This window comes from Tupaia chinensis, unplaced genomic scaffold (assembly GCF_000334495.1).
Source record: "Tupaia chinensis unplaced genomic scaffold, TupChi_1.0 Scaffold145456_1, whole genome shotgun sequence".
In the NCBI taxonomy this organism is placed as follows: Eukaryota; Metazoa; Chordata; class Mammalia; order Scandentia; family Tupaiidae; genus Tupaia; species Tupaia belangeri.
The window spans coordinates 934,065-934,854 of record NW_006205314.1 but is presented as its reverse complement, the minus strand read 5'-3'; the positions used below and the strand labels follow the sequence as shown (position 1 = coordinate 934,854).

The following is a 790-nucleotide window of genomic DNA, read 5'->3' as shown; positions in this document are numbered from 1 at the left end:
GAAGGACGTTCACTGGGACGCCCCTGGGAACTAGGGAGACTCACCGGATGCCATACCGCACCGTCCCATCTGGGTGAAGCCGAAACATGCGATTTTCCGTGGTCACCTCATGCAAGAAAGCATTCTTGCTATTCAGAAAGTAGCAGTCGGGGACCCACAACATCTCATGCAGTCGAGAGTCCAGGCTCAGGTTCAGGTTGGTCTCGTAGTATGCTAAACGTGAGTCTTTCCAGGTTTGATGGAAAAACATCGTGATTGTATAGTCCTGAGAAGAGGAAGTCAAAGCCCTGTAAGTCAGGTGGTCTAGCTCTCTGACCTGTGTGTGCATATGTGTGCGTGTCTGAATGCAAGTGCATGACATCAATCATGAACAGAAATAATAAGTGCATAAAACATGCACATTAAGAAAGAATAAAATGACCCTCGTGTAATTAAAATTCAGTTAAGAAAGAGAACATTACTAGTAATTTTCAAGTCCCAAAGTGTCCCTTCCAGAGGAAACCAATACTCTAGATTTTAAGATGAGATTTCTCTTGTTCTTTTTTTTTGTTGTTGTTAGTTTTATTGCCTACATATATATTTCTAGAAAACAAAATGCTTCATCGGAACTATGCTTTAAATGTTATCTGAATGGAATTGTGCTATATGTAGCCATAATTTCCCTCTTTCAACATTGCAAGGGGGCTTCCAAGAGTTCATAGAAATCGAATTAAAGTACAAATGTATTTCTGTGCAAAAAAACTTTGAAGTCCATGCAGTTTTTCTTCAAATATGCACTTTCCATGAACGT

The 790-nt window shown here is 40.3% G+C and overlaps 1 protein-coding gene across 1 annotated transcript in view; it reads right to left on the bottom strand.

The window, feature by feature from the left end:
• The window catches only part of GABRQ (gamma-aminobutyric acid type A receptor subunit theta), a 17,709-nt gene that overhangs the window by 9,869 nt on the left and 7,050 nt on the right, over positions 1–790 (bottom strand). The window contains exon 4 of the mRNA XM_006168037.1: positions 45–265. Coding sequence (XP_006168099.1) covers positions 45–265 — 221 coding nt within the window. The remainder of the gene's footprint in view (positions 1–44; positions 266–790) is intronic.